Source organism: Triturus cristatus, chromosome 2_1 (assembly GCF_964204655.1).
Source record: "Triturus cristatus chromosome 2_1, aTriCri1.1, whole genome shotgun sequence".
Classification (NCBI taxonomy): domain Eukaryota; kingdom Metazoa; phylum Chordata; class Amphibia; order Caudata; family Salamandridae; genus Triturus; species Triturus cristatus.
Genome location: NC_140581.1, coordinates 1,166,101,135 through 1,166,119,545, shown reverse-complemented (window position 1 = coordinate 1,166,119,545; position 18,411 = coordinate 1,166,101,135). Strand labels below are relative to the sequence as shown.

Below are 18,411 nucleotides of genomic sequence, written 5' to 3'. Positions count from 1 at the left end.
CAGCTGTTGTTTCAAGCAAAGAGCTTCCATCCTGCCTCAAATGTCCGACTCGAGTGTCTGCCTTTTGTGGAGGCCACTCAGTAGACCTAAGGCCAAGCAGCTTGGCAGATTAAAAAGTGGTCTGACCAGAATGGATGAAGTCGGATAGTGCTATCCCTGATGCTGCTTGCTGATCTGGGCCCTGTGTGCCTGTCCATTGCTTTTTTTCACCCAGTGCTTTTCTGCTGCTGTTCTGAATGACTGTTCGGTAGGATGGCCTATGATGCCCAGGCTAGGACACAGCACCCCTATGTCTTGCTCGGGCTGCATCTTGGTGCACCTCTCCCTTTGGTTTATTGGAGCAGGCCGGGCCTGAAGGTTAATATGTAATGCTTAAAAGTGAACACGTTACCATGATTAATTTGTGTTGGAGTACTGGAAAATGATCTGGACATATAATGGTATATACTAGAATGCATCTGGCCCAGATGTATGGAAAACAAATGCAGGAAAATATTGCTCAGTGTCTAAAATACTTGAGATATAGATTCTTCCAGAAGGAAACATATTTCCTTGTTGAGTAAAGAAAAAGTTACATGTAGTAAAACACTTGAGAAAATCTGTATTTGTAAATCTTTTGCTTTGGTGAACTCATGTAAATCTATGGCTATCATGAATTTCATGAAGTTCTCTTGATATAGTTTGAGAATCCTTAAAATGCTGTTTTAAGGTTCCGGGTTATATAGTAGAGGAGAAAATTGCCAACATTCTATCGTAGTGCTTTGTGAATGAGGTCAGTGGTGAATATTTAGTGAGATTGGCTGTGATGTTAGGTGGATGCAGTAATTGTTCTACACTAATTCTTTGTTAGCTATCCTGTATCCTAGGTCATTTATTACCAGACGCTGTCCTAAATCAGACTCTGTTAATAAAGGTAAACCAGATCAGGTGCTATTTGCAGAAACAGTCAGAAAAGTATGAGAGGAGATCTCCCCTTCCATATGAACATGCATTTCTGACATTTTGCTGTTTGCCAACACTCCCAGAAAGGTGCCTGGAAAACTGTGATAGGCACAGGTTTCTAGATTTACTGCTAGGAAAGTCAGGTGAATTTTGTACTAGGCTGCTAATCCTGCTGTGCAAAGCCTCTATAGCAGAAAAGCCCACATGGGGGAAATACGACGCCTGTGCAAATGCACATTTTTTTCTCTACAGGTGAAATCATGCCTTGAAACACCCAGTTCCCTTTCGAGTAGGATTTATGGTTGTGGAGATCTTCACACTCGTTGCAGAAATCTCCACCCTCGTAAATGGGTTTACATTTGTCAGGAATCCCTATGTAAATTCCTGGAAGGTGTCAATGAGGTACATTCAGTCGCCCTTGTATGTTTGTAACTGAATTTAGCTTTGTAAACAGGGTCCATCACATAGCAAGATGTTGAAGTGAGACACTCAGATTACAATAACCCCCAGCATTATGTGGGGTGGAACTTTGGGATTATTGTAATCTGAGTGTTTTGGGTACCAAAGAGAATAACTTTTTTAGAACTGTTACGGGGTTAGTATAGGGAACTCCTTTGTTGCCCTTGTCGCTGGATCTTGGCATTGATTTTATTACTGAATTGGCAGCCATGAGACCATTGTCATATTGGGTGTGTATTTGGACCACCAGAGATTTAAAAGAATAAAGAGTGGTCCCTGCTGATACTATGATGAATATGTATCTTCTCATCACATGCGAATACATCGCATGCCATTACAACGTGGTTGTTACTACCACCACGTTGTAACAACGCAAACCAGTACATCGCAAGACGTTACAATGACTTGCTGTAGGGGGTGCGCTGGACTTAGGAATAGTATTATTTACTATTCCTACTCCAGTTTGCGCAACAGCAGGGAAGGTGCTGGATTTTAAATCCAACACCAGCGCGCTCCCTACAGCAAGTTGTTGAAACGGCTTGCGATGTAATGGTGCGCGTGGTAACAACGCGTTCATTGTAACAGCTGCGTTGTAAAAGTACTGGGTTGTGGAGACAGCGTTGTAAACGCTGTTTTCCTACTATGACACTCCAATCTTCCAATAATATCAAGTGGCTGAGTTATGTAAAAAAAGCTTGGATAGAGCTGAGTCTACCTGATTTCTGGGAAGACCCCTCGTCCATCCCAGACAATGTAGCCCAAATGGTTAAATGTAGGTACTGGGAGAAGACAGCTGCACAAAATGTACAAATCTGTGCCCAAAGCTGAGAAATTCCTTGACTATATTCACCCAGTGCGTGCTCGAACTTTGATCTTGCAGTTTAGATATGGGATCTTGCCAACTGTTGCTTTTACTGCCCTATGGAATTCCTCAAAGGCAGGTTTGTCAAGCTGTAGCTTTTGCACCTCCACCGATGAAACTGAGGAGCACTTGATGTTCTTTTGCCCTAAGTATGCTACCCCTAGGCATAGGTGGAATGCTCCCCAATGCAGACATTTATCTGTTATAAATTGAGTAAACGTCCATAGAATTTGCAAGAGTGATCCTCATCTGTGGTTGTGGTGGCATTTTCTAAATTTCTCTGTGTGGCATGGTCTATTATTAGCACAACTGCAGTAAATTGAGGTATACGGGACGATTTCATGGTGCAATATACATGTTCTAATTATTTATGTAATTGATTTTACTCTCTTTTTAACATTAATTAATTGTTGTTTTATGAGATATTTATTCTGCTGTTTTGCACATTTCTGATGAAGAAACTGTAGCTTCGATCTGTGAATAAACTTTCAAACATTGAAGAGATAAGCAGTATGTTAGGCCATTCACCCCCGCCTCCATTTAAAACAACGTTGCATTTTAAGGCTGGGTCACATTAACAGTACTTAATAGTATTACATAATCTTTTGTAGGGTTTAAGACGTAAGTAGAACTTTTAAATATTGAGAAATCTGTTGAGAACCATGGCGTGGCAAATAGACAATGATGGCTACCGCAGACCTTTTCCTTCATATTATATTGTTTTTATTTTGCCACTGTTGGCAGATGGGTGGAATATTTTATCAGCATAGCAGGCCTTGATTCTTAGGTTATCATGATCATTAGAACATTGAAATATTGAGAACTCCGTTGAGCACAATAGACTAGCATAGGGAAAAGAACATATATCATTGACCTCTGTTCCAACCTTTCCAACTCTTGTATTTCTGTTTCTCTCTGTTTATTTCGAACATTCTATCTTCAGTGGGTGGAATGTTCCAAAAGCATTACAATTCCAGCTGGAGTCGCAAATATTAAACGGGTCGGACTACAGCTCACGACGTAACCTGCTACATGTTCAACAACAAATTCGCCAGCTCCTTACTGACGAGGCCAAGGAGGTGTGGCTGGCAACCCAGCACAGGATTTATCAATGGGGCGAGAAGTCCAGCCAAAGGCTTCATCGGCTGTGCCAGGCTAGATCAGCTCCGGTACAGGTTCCTCTTTTGAGGGCCCCGGATGACACACTATGGACCTTCCCCAAAGCGCTGGTCTAAGGGTTTGCCTCCTTCTATTACGACCTTTACCAGAAGCATGAGTTGATTGCGGAGCCTCTCATATATTAATTTCTCTCAGATATTCCCCCCTGCAGGCTGTCTGATCAAATGCGCAACCAGCTGGATAGCCCCATTTCGGTCAACGACCTGCAGGCGGCGTTGGCTAGTATCCACCCGGGTAAGGCCCCGGCACGAATGGATTTCCAGCAACTTTTTGCATCCTCTCATGGCGACTCTGGGCACTGACTTCCAAAAGGCCCTGCATGAAGCCTTAGGACAGCGTATCTTACCAATGGATTGGCGTCACGCCAAGATCGTGGCATTCTAAAAGCCCAGTCGTCCCCCAGAAGACCCAGCCTCGCAGCCCATCTCATTGCTTAACTTTGAGCCTCCGGTCTTGCATCCACGACCTTAAACACCTTGACCAGGCAGGCTTTATGCCGCAGCGCTCCACCAGGCATAACATCAGGCGTGTCCACAATGCCATCGCGGGAGCACCCAGCTTGGGTTGCCCGGCGGCTGTCTTACTCACCAATATTGACAAGGCGTTCGACTCCCTGAGTTGAACTTACCTCTTCAAGCTCTTAGAGGCTGTGAATCTGGGCCCTCGGTTTATAGCCTATACGTGGCTGCTGTACACAGACCTCACCAGGTCGGTTCGCACCGCGGGACATTGTTCTGCTCCCTTTCCCATCCGTCAGGGCACGAGGCAGGGTTGCCCCCTGTCCCCTCTTCTGTTCGCCCTTGCATTGAGCGCCTGGCGGCATGGGTGCGTCGGGACCTGCTGATTCGGGGGTTGGATTGGACACAGGAGCACTCCGATAGAATCACACTTTACGTGGATTATGCTCTGTTCTTCATGTTGGACCCATGCTTCTCGGGGCCACACGTCCTTCAAATTCTTCGAGTTTTCGGCGAAACCACTGGGTTGTGCATCAATCCATCCAAATCCACACTTTTTCCTATTTGCGGGGACCAGAGGAGTCGAGCATGGGCCTCGGAACTGCGCATTGCCGATACTGGCTTCAAATACCTGGGGCTTTTCATTTCGCCATGTCCCACAGTCTCCTGGACACACAATATTGCTCCACAGCTTCCTGCTGTCCCTAACGAGACAACGGTCTGGTCCCAGCTTACTCTGTCTCTATATGGAAGGTCTGCCATTTTCAAGATGGTGTCCTTACAGCGCCTATTATATCGGCTCCAAAACTTTCCATACTCCATCCCTCCATCATGATTTACACAGCTTAATGCACTTCTGAACAGGTTCCTTTGGCAGGGGGGTGCGTTTCAGGTAGCGCTCTCCACGTGTACGCAATCTACGTATTGAGGGGGCAGTGCAGCAGCGGATGTCCACACGTGTTATTCCTCTTCTTGGTGATAAACGAGTGCTGGTATGGACCTCAGTCGGACACAGCCTACGCAGTCGAGCGGATCGCCTTGTCTGGCATCCCCTTGCTGCACCTCTTGTATAGTAATGCACCTCTAGTCACTCTGCCTCCGGCTTGCCAGACAGTCATACAGATCTGGAGGCAGGCGGTTTGGTCCATGGGATGGTGCGGTAGACTGACTCGCTCCACTCCCCAATGGCATGGCACCTTTCTTCGGCCTGTTGCGGTGCTCTGCGGTTTCCGTAAATGGGACCTCATCGGGATTTCCACGCTGGGGAATATCATGTGGGGCACCACCCTTAAATCCTTTCAAAGGCTGCAGTCGGATTATGACCTCCATAAATTACAGTTTCACCGTTACCTACAGCTTTGACATGCCCTAGACCCCCAGATACGCCAACTGGAGGCTCTGCCTGAGTTCCACCCTCTAGAAGGTGGCCTACTGATGGGGGACATCGGGGACCACAAAATTAGGCAAATATACCAGACACTCAACACACACGCTAAGACAACTATCCATAAAACCAGAGCAGCATGGGCTACGGATCTGCCGGCCCTAACAGATGACAGCTGGGCCAAAGCCTTGGCCAGCCCCCGTTATTCAGCCTGTGTCTGCTAGATACAGGCTCATCCAGTTCAAGTACCTACACCGAGTGTATAACACTTGTCATCAGTTGTGGAAAATGGGTACAATTCAGTCCCCTATGTGCCTCCATTGCTGCTTAGAGGAGGGATCCATTCTGGACCGGTGTGATGTCTTGCCTGGGTCAGGTCCTGGCATGGACTATTCCGCTTGACCCCAGACTGGTACTTCTACATGGCACGGACGACATTGGAGGGAATCGCTATAAAAATCACCTTTTATTTCTTGGCCTTACTTTAGCCAAAAGGTACATAGTGCAGCACTAGAAAGACCCCTCCCCGACCAGTGTGACTAAATGGAAAAAGGCTTTGACCAGATGTATGTCGGCCGAACTTATGGTGTTTCAGGCGAGAGGGTGCCCACAGAAGCACGGGAAGATATGGGCCAGCTGGGCCACATACAGAGGTATAGATCTCCCCCCAATGTCACAGTCTGCCTCCCAAGACCCCATTGAACGATTGCTGGTTAGCAACTCACCTGTGTAGTGTACTGATCATGCATTTCTGTGGATGGAAATTGATATACATTGTATGTGTAATGCTTCACAAGGGTGTTTGGTGCTATTTAATTTGTGTGTGGTCTTTTTTTCTGCAGACCATACTTGTTGTATCTATGTACTTTATCACATGCATTTTGTATGTATTATCCATGATGGGCTTCGCCCTTTTGGTATGATGGAAACTCAATAAAAATGTATTGTTAAAAAAAAAAGCATTACAGTTTTCCTTGCTCGGGTTACTCTGATCATTAAACGGCCCCTCACTCATTGTAGGCCCTTGAGTGCAGCTCAGTCCTATAACTCGTTAGAGGGCCTTGATGACTGCTATAGCCCTGCTGCAGGATGTTGTAATACTACCTTAGAACACTGGGATGTTTGCACGTATATTGAAGACAAAAGCGTGACAGAGGGACAATAATGAGTGATATCTCTGGTGAGCTATGGGAGCGACATTTGGGGATATAAAAAGGCGAGGGACTTGGAGACGGTAGAGAAAACATTTCTTAGACATCTCCTCTCTGTCCCACAATCGACTGCATCATTTATTATCCATGAAGAGTTGGGTGTGGATTATATCTCGGACCTCTTAGCTCTATGCCCCCTGTTGAGGTAGATAGAGATTTGGATAAACCCTGAATTAGAATTAAATTGGATAATCATTAGGGACTGCCTTCCCTGGAAAAGGCTAACTCTATCCCGTGGCTAAATTATATTAAATCCTTAGTGGATACGTTGGGACAGTCAGAGCTATTTAGATCACCAGAAGGGATTAGAAAGGAGGATTTGGGTTGGGTCAAAAACACTTTCTCTCCATGGTTCAAGCTGGAAGAGAATTGTGTGAGTTTAGCAAACCCTCGGTATCCTGCCATATCTTATTAAAGACATGCCCCTCGACAGAGCCTTATGGTCATGGAGCCCTACCAGCGCCAGGATACCCGTAGGGTGGCAGATAGCGCTATAGAAGAGTTTATACAATACAATACAATACAATACCATCGCTTTCTTCTAATAAGATTTAGGCTAAACATAGTGCACTGGTTACTGGCAGATACCACGGGGTGGAATAAAGTTAGTGATATGGGTCCTTGCAGTTGTGAATGCTTTTCAGAGCAAGATACTATGCACTTTATCATATTTTATGACCGCTATAGCGAGTTAAGACAACAATACATTATGCCGTTGCTAACACGGAAAACAATTTGCACAAGTAAGACCAGCTTTTTTTATATTTGCAGATGTTACCTAATATCCAGGTTTGTTTTAATGTAGATAGCTTTTTAAAGGGAGTAGTAAGAAGCAGAAAGAGAAAACTTGAATTGTCCTAGGGTTTGGATGTACATCAATACTGGTTGTTGTGATTCTAACACATTTTAAAGAGATGATCAGCTTTTATTGTTGTTATGTCTTATGAAATCAAGCTTTTTAATTAATGTGTCTGTAACTTTTATGTTTTGATTAACCGAATAAAGTATATTTCACTGACTGACTGAGTAATCAAAATATTCTAATCCAACATTCGAAAGGGTGTCTTTCTATTTATGCCTTTTTAATTTGGAAAATTCCATCCTCATAAAAATGCCTCCAAGTTGTTAAAATCCATTTATAGTGGTCCGGGCCTATAACTCGAAAGAGGAGGTATTATGACCGGTATACACGTTGAACTCTTTTGGTTTTTATCATAACAATTTCTCTTTTAAGTAAATGCTGATCGACTGCTTATGAAAACATCCTTTCCAAAATCCTCCATCTTTATGATGGTTCAATCTTTTAGTTCATTTCGTAGAGGACTCCCGAGAACTATTGTTAGGGATTCAGGTTTGAAAATACCCCCGTGCTGCACATTGTTTTCATTGCATTCCTTATAATTTTCATGTATTATTTTGGTTTAAATATCACATTGTTTATAAATATTGACAGCATTTTGTCAGTCATGATTAAATAATTACTGATTTATTTAATGTGCTTCCTTCCCTTCCTCTCCTACTTGCCCTTTTCTCTTCCCCATTTTCCCTCCATTTTCTCCCTTTCCTTCCTTCTATCTTCATTCATCTCCTTTCCCTCCTCCTCCACTACATATCTTTTACTAAATCCACTCTTTCCATTACACTCATATGTATATTTCCTTCTACATATCTCCATTGGTGTATCCTTTTCACAATCATTCCCTGCATCATCCTTTTATTCTTATTTCATGTTTATTTGGCTGCTCTCTACTTATCCTTCCATCTATCTCTTTCCATCAATCTCCTTGGCCCTTTGATTCTACTGTCTCGCCGTCTGTCTCCATTTTGCCTTCTTCCTTGATTAGACTAGTAGGAGTGCCAAGGCAGAGTGGGCGCAAGACCACGAAGCACAGCTCCGTTATCTGGCTGAGGCTCACCGGAAGCAGGTCAATGACATTCTAGCTCAGAATAAGCATCTGGAGAAGCAGAGAGATGGTATGGGCTTTTGTTTTGTGTGAATTCAATTGTAATGCAGTATATTTGTGATTTAGCAACGAGCACGGGTGTTACTCTCAGGCTCTTTAGAAGCATTCTCTCAGTCTCCATCTGTCTTTGAAAATGTGTTTTCTCTTTTCAGTGAGACGCAGGACTTCATTATATGCTATCTGAGAAAGAGTTGGTGGAGAATTATTGAAATGCACTTTGGTACTGTGTGCCTGTAATGATATATCCCATTGCACATCAAAATAAGAGCTTCACACTTCATATATTTATGGACAATGCTGTTGTTATTGGTGGTGTTTTTGCTATTAACATTACTATCATGCACGTTGTTAGACTTATAATAAAAAAATAAGTACCGGGCCCCAAAAATGAGTGCTGGTGGGCCCCACCTGCAACCACTGGCTCAAACTAAGCACTGGAAGGGAGACAGCCAATGGCCTTGAATTGAGGTGGAGCTGCCCTTGCAGCCCAAGCACAAATTGGTTTTACCGGGCAAGGTTCAAGTGAGCAAAAACGGGTACGTTGTTCCCACACCTACAAAATCCAGGTTTGGGAACTCTGGGGGGCATATTCTCAAGGAGTTATCGCCGCGTTAGCAGCACTTTTCTGTCGCTAAGGCAGCGATAATTTTATCTCACTATTACCAAGCTGTAAGCGTCCGTTGTAAAGATCGCCACTTCTGTTAGCGATAATTATATGCAGGAGAGGTGTTCCTGTACAAAAAAGGCCACGAACACCACTACTCCATATTCACGAGGGGATCCTTGAACTTCTGAAGACCAAAAAAACTTGCTCTAACTGCAGTTAGAGCCAGTTACTTAAGACCAGAAAATAGCTGGTCTTAAAAATTGGGATAACACTTGGAGCCACATCTCAGCAGGTTTTGGTGCAAGACAGCGCTGCAAGCAATGTTGCAACGCTGCACTGCGACAAAACTACAGTGCAGGAATGCGCACCATCAATAAGATAGTGTGCATTCCCTGGCCCCCGTAATGAAAAGTGTTGCAGCACATATGGAATATGCGCTTTCCCAGGGTCTCACGAGTACTGATAACAGTCACATGGCCACAAAGCTACACTAAAACCTAGATATCTCAAAGGGGTGTTTGATGGCCGAGCACATTGGGTCCTCCTGATATAGTTGTGAAATAACTTTTTAATGCAACATTGGGAAGTTCTTTGATTGGCTCTTTGCAATATAGTCATCTCTTAGAACTAACTCCTTATGGCTTCCAGGATCCAGTGAAGTTAATTTACAAAATGCACACTATGAGTACTTCTGAACAACTTTACAGCTGCAGAACGCGAATCCGTTTAAACTAGTTACTTTCAGTAATGCCCAGAAGTATGGCGTTATGAGTTGTTGTTTTTTTTTAATCTGATTTTTAGTTTGACTGTTCCCATTTTTGATTAATGGTATTGTAGCAAGATTGAGAAAGTTGGATGTCGCAAATGGTTTCGGCAACAAAATGTATCTGGCACCTCAGGGAGACTTTAAGAAAATAGCTCAATCGCAGCAGTTTTTCGTCTGATGAGATGGCGATTGTCACTACAACCATAACTGTGATGAATAGTCTGGACATGGTACAGTGATGGTTACACAAGCCGTGGCAGATTTCTATATTCAGGCTCATGTTTTCATCCAGAGCGTCTTAATTTTAGTTAGAAACAGGCGTAGTTCACTAATTTCTGGGATCTAGTTACTGATTCTGTTTCTACGAAAAAAATTAAAGCCTCTGTTTTTCATAATGAACAAGTGGCCACTGTTTTTGCACCATGTGCATTTATCTGTTCCTTGTTTCCGAATGTGATAAATTCACCTAATATATATCGTGCCATAACCCGGTCAAGTGATCATGTGCATGCCTTAAGCAAGCAGTCTTATCCCATATCCACTTGAATAATTAGTGCATGCTGTAATTACGCAAGAAGAATGCAAAAAGGAGTCAAAAAAGAACAATTGATGGACATTACGCAAGAGGCAATAGCACATGCAGCAAAAATTGCACCTGCATTCCCTAAAAGTGGAAAAGACCCTAAAACAAGCAGATACACGAAAAATGTGAAATGCTACAGCACACGCCTTGGTGTAAATCATCAATATGTCAGGTTGTCACATGCTTCACAGAATTAACACTATTGGTGGGGTGCTGCAGATGCTGGCTGGCGAGGCTCTAAAGAAGAAGGAATACCAGCTTGTTTGATGAGTGTGTGTTTACAGCCAGACCGGGGAAATCCATCACTACAAAGACCACTGCATCTCCATTCACTGCAAAGACCACTGCATCTCCATTCACTGCAAAGACCACTGCATCTCCATCACTACAAAGACCACTGCATCTCCATTCACTGCAAAGACCACTGCATCTCCATTCAGTGCAAAGACCACTGCATCTCCATTCACTGCAAAGACCACTGCATCTCCATCACTACAAAGACCACTGCATCTCCATTTACTGCAAAGACCACTGCATCTCCATTTACCCACTCAGTTTTAAGATATTCAGAAAATGTGGAGGACTTGAGATTCAAGATGGCAGTGCCAAGTAACATGTTTACACACTCATCTGAGACTCTTGCCATAGTAGTTAGTTTACAAACATGACTGACCCTCAGGCCATAGGAGGTGTGTTTGTCCATCCTAGAAATAAAGTACATACCTGGCAGGTGGGAGGCTGGTAGGACATTCGAGCATGTGTATGAAGCACATAATGCAAACTGTGGATGGCGCAGGTTTGAATTGTTGTCCAAGTGCACACAACACATACTCATATTATCATTATCAAATATTCTTTATTCAGTTACTTAAAACCATAAAATATACAAGCAATCGAGATGTAAGTCAGCGCTTCATGTAAAATTACACTAAGATCAAATCTTGAATAAGAAATATCTCTTAAGAGTGCACATAAAAGGGAAAGTTACGAAAATCCAATTAAAATAGTGTCATTAAATTAATTATGAAAACAACATATGACATAATGTCAGTGAGCTTCAGATTCGGAAGCCGGTAAGTGTTGTCTTTGTCTACATCTCCACTGTCCCTGTTAAAAAACTGTCCACATTAAAACATATACATTTATCATCATCATATCTATCTTTATTTGGTCAATCTGGACCTTAAAATCACAATAAAAACATATACAGAGATTTCACACTTCAATAAAATCGTAATAAAAATCACATTTAAGCTAAAATATTTTCACTCCTTAAAATGGTAAATTAAATTAATACAAATTACCCTTCGGAGTTGATTGTACCCTTATTTCACATTGCCTATAGGAATACCTTGATGCCAACCAAAACTGTCCTAAGCAATCAAGCGGAACCTGCATTAAAATGTCAAAAATATGGATCACAATGCATATTTCTTCCTTAATCATAGTGCTTGAGTGATAACATTCAGAACTGCAAATCATATCAAAGGAGACTCAAGGCGCTGTAAATAGTGCAAACCCTCATAGTGAGCATTAAAAGATCCTCCGCTGAGTATGGGGCGAAATAACTGTTTTCTAAAAGATTTATACAAGGTGCAAAATAGGAGAAAGTGCTTGGTTGCCTGAAGTGACTTCCCATTCCATATAAATTTATTCCACAACATCTGCTAAAAGGTCTAGGCAGGTCTAACTTGCATAAACTGTTTCTCTCTAACCAGATATAAAGTTAAATTTTGTCTCAAGAAATTATAATGTTCACAAAACATAACAAAATGCATGATGTTTTATACTGACAAGGACCCAAATCTGTAACTTTGTTGCATCCCCTCGGTTCTGGCAGGAGTTAATGCAATGAATTTAGCCTTATAGAATCATGTCAGAAGCCCCATCACATAAACACAGATGGGGGGGATCCTGAAGAGTTCTGTCATCAGCTTTATGTGCATCACCTGCTCATGACACAGATATCAGGCAAACTTGTGTACCCTTTGTACCACTCCAACACAGAGCCAAGTACACATGGACATAATTTGTTGTTTTATCCTATTATTAGGTCTGGCGTTAGCCTAAATCTTTCGATTTCACAAAAATTATATATGTAATAGTCTTAGTTATAGTGACTTTCAACCAGCACTCTTTATCCATCAGTATGTGGTTGTGTAATTCATATTTTACGTCTGCCCTACACACCATACAGCATGGGGCATCCTACTTCAGCCATTGGCTAACTTCACTGTAAGTGACAGCATTCTGCTCTTTCAGAAAGAACATGTCTGCCCTCAAGTAGTTCACTGCAGTGCCCTGGACTGCTATGGAAGTGTGATGGTTTTGGGACCCAAACCTTTCTTTGGTTTGTGACATTTAAAAAAAAAGATATTGGCAATGATGTGTACCCTGACTATCAACTTAGTGATATATATCTTCAAGCTTTTAGATGTGGAGTTAAGAACAGAACATCTATACTTCCTTTATATGCACTTACATTTGATATTTTGTTCCTTGATATTCAGTCCTCAATATTCTTGTACCACAACAATCAAGGGGTCAGTGCTTGGCAGATCCACCTACTATAAAGTTTTACAAAAAACATAACAAAAGAAGCATTGATGAAACTGAAAGGCTGGACCTACACCAGACCCATCGGCTTTGCAAATGCTTCCTTTAGTTGTGTTAAGGTGCTTTAGAAAGCACTTGCCTCTTGCCTTACGGCCACTTTACAGGGCAGTGTTCATCTCTGGGGGACGTTACAATACTACCGACCCGCATACAGTCTGCTGATCATGGAATAGTACGATACAGGTTACACTGAGGACGAAAGAAGACAGACATTGCCTTTGCTCAGAGTGTCAGCCAACAAGTCAAATGGCAGTATTTAAAAGGATGGATGCACAATCTGTAAAACATCCCCCATTACCCCCAACCCAACAAGGGCAATGAAAACGGCCTCCTCAACCCCTTTGAGGCATGGCCAAAGAGCACACTTGACAATGGTCGACAAAATATGCAGCAACACAACTGGTGGCCTGATGCTTTAAACAGATCAATGTCCCAATCAAGGATGACACCAGATTATTTTCCCAGACCAAGCAGAAGACGATGGCCTCATGCCAACCAGCCAATGGGCTGCCAGCCTCAAATGTAAGCTATTCCACCAGACAGATGGCTTTTACTTCTACTTCAGAAACCAACATGAAGACCTTTGACAAACTGCCAAACCTATCTCAACATCATCATTTGTGATACCAAGAAGTTTTAGTCAGCTCAGTGGGGAGGTGAGCAAATATAGATCTGTCTCTCCATTGTATAGGAGTGGGTGGTAGAAGTTATTTCAACTGTGATTTACCTCTTCACCCGGTTCAACGCCCTACTCCAGCACCAGTGTTAGAATCCGGGTTCTCTGGTTGGCACAGGTAGGTACTTGTGACAAGCAGGGAACCTTTCCTCTAGTCAGGGTAAGGGGTTACACTCCTAAAATAACCCCTGCTCACCCTCTAGGTAGCTTGGCGTGAGCAGACAAGGCTTATCTCAGAGCGTTATAGGTTAAGCATTTGTGAACACATACAGTAACCAAGTGACAACACTACAAATGGACACCACACAGGTATTATATTAAAAATAAGGATTCTTTATATAGAGTTACCACAAGACCATTAAACGACAAAAATACACAATACTGTTACTTTAGATGGTAGAAGATTGCTTAGTTCTCTTAAGTTCTTAAATGCAACACTTTAAGTCAATGTACCTTAGATGCGACACGCAGGGCAATGAAAGTGTTGCAATGATGTTGATGCGATGAAGTTTTTGGTGGAAAGAAATAAAGACGTGAAGATCTTCCAGATGCGTTCCGCTTCTCCGATGTTGCGAGGAAGATTCGACTCGATGCGTCAGCTACAGCGGCGTCACCCCTTTACGCGATGCGACGAAAGCGGCCTTGGCATCGGCACTCTTCTCCGACGTTTGCGAGCCGCTTCCGCTCGATGCGATGCTGCAGCGGCGTCACTCCTTTACGCGATGCGACGACAGCAGCCCCGACGGCGGCACGCTTCTCCGTGGAGGCGAAGCGCTTTTCTTGATGCAGTGCAATGCAACAACTACAATGGCTGCGATGGCGACACGCTTCTTTCTCGATGCGAGACTCTTCTCTTGATGCGGTGCAATGCGTCAGCTGCGATGGCTGCGATGGCGACACGCTTCTTCGGCGTTGCGAGACTTCTGGAATGATGCGAGACGCTTACGCTCGATGCGATGCTGCAGCGGCGACACTCTTTGCGAGATGCGACGGCAACAGCTCCGACGGTATCACGCTTCTCCTTCTCGAGTCGCGCTTCCAGCTCCTTGCGACACGCAGTCCCTCAGAAGGCCCAACAACAGCAGCAGGCACTTCCAAAAAGACTCTGGGGAGCTGGGGGTGAAGTCCACTGGTCCTGGGACTTCGTTCAGGGGGCAAGCTCAGCACAAGCCCTTGGAGATCTTTTAAGCACACGTTGAATTAAAGTCTTTGTAGTCTTTTCTCCTCTCCTTTCAGCAGCAAGGCAACCACTGCAGGCCAATCCCCCAGGTCAGGGACAGTACTCCTCCTTACAGCTTTCCCAGTTCCTTCTCCTCAGGCAGAGGTTCTTCTTGTCAAGCAGGATCTAATTTCTTGGGAGCAGGGTCCCAATACTTATACCCCTAATTCCTTTGTTCCTCTGGGGTAGAGGGGCCTTTGCCCAGTCCAAACCAGTTCTTGAGCACTTTGTTGACATGACTCTGCCTTTCTATTCAGGGTGCAGGGCAGAGACATCAGCCGCTCCACAGGAGGTGGAGCCAGCATTGTGTTGGCAGAGCACAGCCCTATTCAGAGTCCAGGTGCACTCTTCCCACCCATGTGGATGTCAATCTCTCTATTCGCCACCAAGCTACCTAGCCCTGCCACTCTGGGTTTCCCCAGCCCTGTCACTCACACAAACCAGACAGGCAGATACACATCATAGCAGAGGCGGGCTGAAATGGTTAGGCAAGCAAATACCTACTTTCTAAAAGTGGTATTTGCAAACACAGAATATTAAAATAAACTTTACTAAAAGATGTACCTTTTTATTCTGAGTTCAGGCATACTAAACTCGATTTTCTACCATGTTCCCTGGGCATGTTAGGATCATAGGATGTAACAATCTTAACAGCCCATTCTGGCCTATGGGGACAGGTAGCCTTACAATAGTGAAAAACGAAAATGGCTGTAATTCACTATTAGGACATGCCACACACATCAGGGCTTGTCCTACCTTATGCTTACAATGCACCCTGCCCTTGGGCCTACCATAGGGGTGACTAACATGAAGTTAAGGGAAGGTTTAGGGACTGGGAAGTGGGTGCACTTGCCCAGTCAGCATGACAGTACCAGACTGCACGCAGGTTCTGCAATGGCAGACCTTAGATACATTTTACCAGGCCGCTTCTGTGGGTGGCACAACCAGTGCTGCAAGCCCACCAGCAGCATTTGTATTTACAAGCCCTGGGCACTCCTGGTGCACTTTACTGGGGTCTGACAGTAAACCAAATAAGCCAATCATGGAATCCAACCAACATATACATTTTAAATAGGGAGCACTTGCACTGTGGCACTGGTTGGCAGTGGCACAGTGCTCTGAGCAGCCAATACCAGCAAAACACATAAGGCACAGCGACACAAAAGTGGAAGGGAGACTCACGCCAAGGTGCCAGGTCTAACAACCAGGAATTGACACTCCACTAAGTGAATCTATTCTCGAACTCATCACAAAATGAACTGTGCAGTACCATTCTTCAAGGGAGTCACTTGCCGCAACAAGAAGATACTTGGTCACAATAGCTTACCTTGCTACTCTGCCTTGAAAATATGTTTGAACTGCACAGAAAGTCTGATTCCAACGACGTGTGTCTGGAATCATCACTATCAAATACATTTATTTCGATTAAGTTTATTCAGCATAAATACAGCAATAAATAAATACATACACACTTTTAAAATACAAAAATAGAAAAAGACCTAAGGCAGACAGATTTCATTATCGTGGATTATCAGTTAATTTATAATGTAGCCTCTTCCTTGAATACAAATTTAACTAATGAGTCACAGTTTTCCTTAACTTTGCAGAAATCATAAACGGCCCCACTGTGTAACAGACTGAAGTAGATGATAAAGGGGAAAGCACGAAGGTACAAAGAAGACGGACAACAGCCACTTAAAATTAATGCTCTTTTAACACAGAAACTGGACATTTCTTTCTTATTGATGCAGAAATGTAACTTAAAAAACGCATACCACTCAGTACAAAATCACTTTACTCGGTTTCAAAAACCATAAAAGTTAGACAAATATACATTTCACTTTAAAATGTTCATAGCATATTTGTGCAACAGCTTAAATAAAATCAATATAAACAAACGTTTCAAAGCATTCAAACAATTAAATGAAGGATATAAATCTTAGTGCCAAATAATCGGTGTGACAGTCTACGCTGTCAATCCAAAAATCTCATTAATATATTAAAATTGTTATTTAAGAAAAAAAATGCAACATTTATGATCTTCTGTTGTGACTCGTAACATTTTCTAATGGCCGTTGCAACTTTAATAAAATTAGTCACAGCAGTGCAAATATCAAGGGTAGCCAAAGAGTGCAAGAGATTAAAACCTTCAATATTCCCTCAAAAGTGGGGCTCGGAATTTTCCCCTCGGCTCTTTGTAAAGGGGGCAGTACAACATAAAGTGCAGGGTGCTTTGAGCTGCCAAATTGTCACACGGGCAAGGTGTGAGTTTATCAACCCAACCTGATTGTTTTGGGAATGCCACTAAAAAGTTCAAAGTGCGTAAACGAAATCTGGTTAAAAGAAATCGTATCTGGGCATTGGTGATAAAAGTTAGGTAAAATCGCTGTTGTGCAGGGAACAGACATAAGAGACCTGGCACCTCACCTTGCGAGCGCCGCTTGGTTACCCTAGAATAACGCGCCTCTTTTATAATGACTTTCGTATTTGTGTGGATACTAGCAGGGTTATCATAGTAGTGCCATCAACAATAAGGAGCTTAGGGGGTAAATGGGAAGGTCGCCCCCCCACTCATCAACTAATTACAACAGAGGACCTGCTCATGGATGTATTGAGTGAAAAACTTTCATCAGTACCCCTTCCAAAATCAAAACAACTTTGTTTCAAATGATCATAAGGCGGCCATCTTTTATGCCGTCCATAGATAGGGACGGCATAAAAGATGGCCGCCTTATGATCATTTGAAACAAAGTTGTTTTGATTTTGGAAGGGGTACTGATGAAAGTTTTTCCCTCGATACATCCATGAGCAGGTCCTCGGTTGTAATTATCATAGTAGTGCCCCAAACCTATCTCAAGGAGTTTAGCTGTCACGAAACGGAGCTAGGGGATCGACAAGGCACTATCAAGGTTAATGCAGTCCTTAATGACGTCCCAATATCTATTCGATCCTCTAAAAATTCAAGCCCCAACTCAAGATGGCAGAAGAATGAGGGGCAGTGTTTGAGGTCCTCAATAGCCTTTTAATGAAATTGTTTTCCACGACCTGTAATGGCGGCATTTGTGGTAACCCCATGCTCCTGCCCCATAGGATGCAACAGATAGGCATTTGGCTTTGTATGGGGTAACCAGCTCTGTCACCGGCTTGTGACCTAGCTTACAGGCAAAGCAGAATAACCCCCTCCACAGTCTGGCTAGTATGTTGCACCCTAGCAGTGACAAGAGGGCCCCAAGTCATAGTGTTATTAAGAATGTTCCCCAAGTATGTAAAATTGGTGGGGGGCGCTAGAGGGCGCACGGCGAGATGGCCGCCTGCTAAGACGGCTCCGCTGGTCGGTGTTAGGAAACGACACATATCAGCGACATGCAGTGATCCTAGCGGCATATACACGGCGTACCAGACCGTTTGAACATGCTGGAATGAATATGTGATGGTTGGAGCCTCCGGAGCTGCAGAACCGCGACGTACACTGTGATCCAGACGAT

At 43.4% G+C, this 18,411-nt stretch overlaps 1 protein-coding gene across 3 annotated transcripts in view; it reads left to right on the top strand.

Annotated features, from left to right (window-relative positions):
- Positions 1–18,411, top strand: part of LOC146866522 (coiled-coil domain-containing protein 17-like) — a 621,178-nt gene that overhangs the window by 262,176 nt on the left and 340,591 nt on the right. For 2 of the 3 annotated variants that reach the window (XM_085636616.1, XM_085636614.1), the window contains exon 3: positions 8,340–8,469. In XM_085636616.1, the coding sequence (XP_085492742.1) occupies positions 8,340–8,469 (130 nt within the window). The remainder of the gene's footprint in view (positions 1–8,339; positions 8,470–18,411) is intronic. The other variant, XM_085636617.1, reaches the window with a different exon arrangement.